At 52.4% G+C, this 3,246-nt stretch overlaps 1 protein-coding gene across 1 annotated transcript; it reads right to left on the reverse strand.

Annotated features, from left to right (window-relative positions):
• Nucleotides 1-613: 613 nt before the first annotated feature.
• On the reverse strand, nt 614-2,380 carry LOC123130185 (histone-lysine N-methyltransferase ATXR6). The gene is made up of 5 exons (XM_044550137.1): nt 2,008-2,380; nt 1,601-1,917; nt 1,394-1,494; nt 1,086-1,298; nt 614-994 (listed from the first exon to the last, which is right to left on the reverse strand). Exons 1-5 carry the CDS (start codon nt 2,306-2,308, stop codon nt 835-837), a joined length of 1,092 nt encoding a protein of 363 aa, XP_044406072.1. The 5' UTR covers nt 2,309-2,380; the 3' UTR covers nt 614-834.
• Between the last annotated feature and the right edge of the window lie 866 nt (nt 2,381-3,246).

Here is a 3,246-nt window from a genome sequence, read left to right on the forward strand (position 1 = left end):
TATTTCAAACATTACACCATTCACCACTCAGAATAAACTGATATCCATAAGTTTGTTCTAAACCCGTCCTCACAAATTTGACAAGCTTATTCTCACCACAGCTTATGTTGGACCTGACTGGACATCTAGACATACGCACAATCATAAGCCATTTCAAACTTTGATTCAACATTTCAGATGCCCCTATGCCTCGCTCTAGAAAGAAAAGAAAAAAACTGCTAAGCTAGATTGGCTCAGCCCTACAGCCCTGTGAGTTTCACTTGACTTGCACAAATAAGTGACATCTTGGATACCTTCAGTTAAGCTTTTAAAACTAACTATGAATACCATTTTAATTGTCCAAAATATTGAAAACATATGTATAGATTTGTTTTAAAAGATATTTATAATTTTTAAAATATTGTAAATATATTGTGTTATGAATTAGTGGAACCCTCCATCTTGAGGACCATGCCAACTGTCTCTAAAGTCATTTATTTGTGACATTGATACGGAGGGAGTAGCACAATTTCAACTGAAATGGGATACTCTGAACCAAATATTTCATCTTCTTTTGGCATTTGTGCCTTCGAACAAAAACATTGAGTAAGGGCAATTACACCAGGCACAGGCATGAACAGAACAAACCCATTTGCCATTGCATTCCATTCCATTGGATACACAATGTTTACAATTCCCCTTTTCCCCTTTTCCAGCTTAAAAATTTCAAGATCTATCAACCACTTAGATGACTCTACATGTTGAGTTTTGGGGGAATGGGATCATCATAATCGTTTTCCTATGATTACAGATAAAATGAATATGCAGATTGCAGACTAAACATCAGCCCATGTGTCATACAAAATGGTGAGTTGGGTACTCATGCTCGTCACCGTTGTAGTCGTAGTACAGCCTCTCCCCCTTGGAGATGTCCCTGTTGGCCACCAGGAGACAATGGCACTCGCCGTCAATGGCGAACCGCACACACTTGAGGTTCTGCTTCTTCCTGCCTTCACTGCAATGGTCATCATCATGCAAAAAATTTCAGACATGGTTCCGAATAATGCGTAAATGCACGGTGGTGGTCGGAGGAAGAGAATGCTTACGGCGTGTGGTTGTTTATCCCATTGATGAACCGCGCAATGTTGCTCCGCTTGTCAGGGCAGATGACGAGGCTCTTGGACGGCAGCGCGGCAGAGAGCAGGGTCATCATGCTGTCCCCGTCATCATGCTCACGGTTTCGAAGGTAGTCCACATCGCCGACGTACTCGGTGATGATGGTCAGGTCCTTGATGTGCCTGTCTGCCTCCACCGTGAATCTGTCCAGGAAATTGCACACAATCATCATCAGTGCCTGACGGGTTCTGAAGAACAAGATCAGAAATTAGCACTGAATTGTGCCGACAGTACTAACCCTTCCACTGGATCGAAGACGACGAGGAGAGGGGGCCATTCCCCTTGCTCCATCATCCTCTTGCAGAGGCTCAATGTCTCTGCATCCTCCCTCGGCAGCACCTGAGATGAAATGTCACCCGAGTTTCAGCAAAAACAGAAATGGCGTCGCGACACTGAATTTAGTCGAGATCGGGTGGTGGAATTGGATCTGGAGGAAGCGTCTGACCTGCATCCCTCCTGCCTCGAGGGCGGACTGGTTGGCGGACCGGGGCGCCATGCCGGGCACGTAGGTGAGGTCGTTGCTGAAGACGGCGCCGGTGGCCGTGAGCGCGGTGGCGAGCGAGGCCATCTGCGTGAGGCGGCGGCCGGGGTCCTCGCTGGGGGTGAAGGGCAGCAGCTTCCGGCTCTTCTTCTTGGACACCACCAGCGCGCTGGCGGCCTTCCGCTTCCTCTTCTTCCCCTCCGGCGGCTCGGCGGCCGCGAACGCCGGGCGCCGCTGGATCTTGAAGAAATCGACGATCTTCGTCTGGATCAGCGGGAACTCTGAAACCAAATCACGAGATCCGAGTCAGCGAACGAGCAGATCCAATCCAGAAATGGTCAACGATATGGGATTAATTCTTTTCGACTTACGTTTGGGCATCTTGGTCTGGACGGCGGCGGCGGATTTGGCCGAATGGGCGGTGGCGGCGGGGGCGGCGCAGGAGGGGCAGAACCAGTCGCCGGCGGGCACGCGCGGGAGGATGGGGCGGAGGCAGAAGATGTGGAGGCCGCGGTCGCAGCCGTCGCAGAGCAGCAGCTCGTCCGCGTGGCGGCCGGACCCGCACGCCTCGCACCTGACGCCGCCGTCGTCCTCGGACACCGTCGCCCTGGGCCGCCTGGCGGCCGGCCGCCCCGCGCGCGTCCGGTGGCGCTGCTGCGTGGCGGGACCCATCTGCGGCGCGCGTCCGCGGGAGGCCGAGGGGAGCCGGGGATCGGGAGACGGAGGGCGGGCGGGGGAGGGGAGGGCGGCTCGGGTCAGGTGGGTGGCCGTCAGGTGTTGGTGGAGAGGGGAGAAGTAGCCGGAGAACGGCGGGAGAAGGGGGGCGGGTTTTGGCGCGAACGGGGCAGCTCGGCTTCGGCTTCGCGGGAAGCCGAGCGAGCGAGCGCGCGCCGCGTTTCGCTACGCGGGTTCGGGTTTTTGGCGCGAATCGGCGGGCCTGGGGGAGCGCCTGTGCCTTTATGGGCCGTCAGGGGGCTGGGGGAGCGCCTGTTTCATGGGCCATCAGGGCCGGTAGGTTCTGGATTTATTAGCTGCCTTGCAACAACTCATGGGCCCAAGCCAGGTACTCTACTAAATTCGCAGCATACAATTCTACAAAAAAAAATCTCAAAGAAAAAACTCCTAAAAAGATTAGTTCTCGGGCGAAAAAGAAATACGATTTTAACAAATTTAAAAACATTATTACGTAAAAAACGATTTGTGCACGCCAGCAATGAGAAGAAAAAAACACATGTACATGCGTGTGCTCGTCAATTTTGCGTGGATTGAATATTTTTGTAGCACTGAAGTTCGCCCCTTATTAGACACAAAAATGTTGCTTTTTGCAAGCATGGCGAGTATCGTGTGAGAGAGAGGTGTTGGTTGTGCTTCTTGACTGCGCGGGTGGCAAGAGGTACGGTAGTGGGTAGTCTTGATGAAGTTGCTGGTGGTGGTGAAGTATGAGCTCAGATGTCAATTTAGTTGTCGGTTCGTTCGTGGTGTGCCTTACACCATTACGTGCTTCGTGACTTTGGTCCCTCCATGTGACGTGGGGTAGATATCGAGCGGAAGCTTTGTGCCCGACTTCTGGCAGCGATGCCTGTGGGTATTACATTCCTCTTGGGGCATTA

The sequence above is a fragment of the Triticum aestivum genome, chromosome 6A (genome assembly GCF_018294505.1).
Source record: "Triticum aestivum cultivar Chinese Spring chromosome 6A, IWGSC CS RefSeq v2.1, whole genome shotgun sequence".
NCBI lineage: Eukaryota > Viridiplantae > Streptophyta > Magnoliopsida > Poales > Poaceae > Triticum > Triticum aestivum.

Bases quoted from the DNA above. Each gene is read 5' to 3' on its own strand.
- LOC123130185 (XM_044550137.1), bottom strand. From the start codon at position 2,308: ATGGGTCCCGCCACGCAGCAGCGCCACCGGACGCGCGCGGGGCGGCCG. The intron at 1,918-2,007 runs GTAAGTCGAAAA...ATTTGGTTTCAG, and splicing joins CCAGACCAAGATGCCCAAAC to AGTTCCCGCTGATCCAGACG. The intron at 1,299-1,393 runs GTTAGTACTGTC...TTTCCTGGACAG, and splicing joins GTCTTCGATCCAGTGGAAGG to ATTCACGGTGGAGGCAGACA.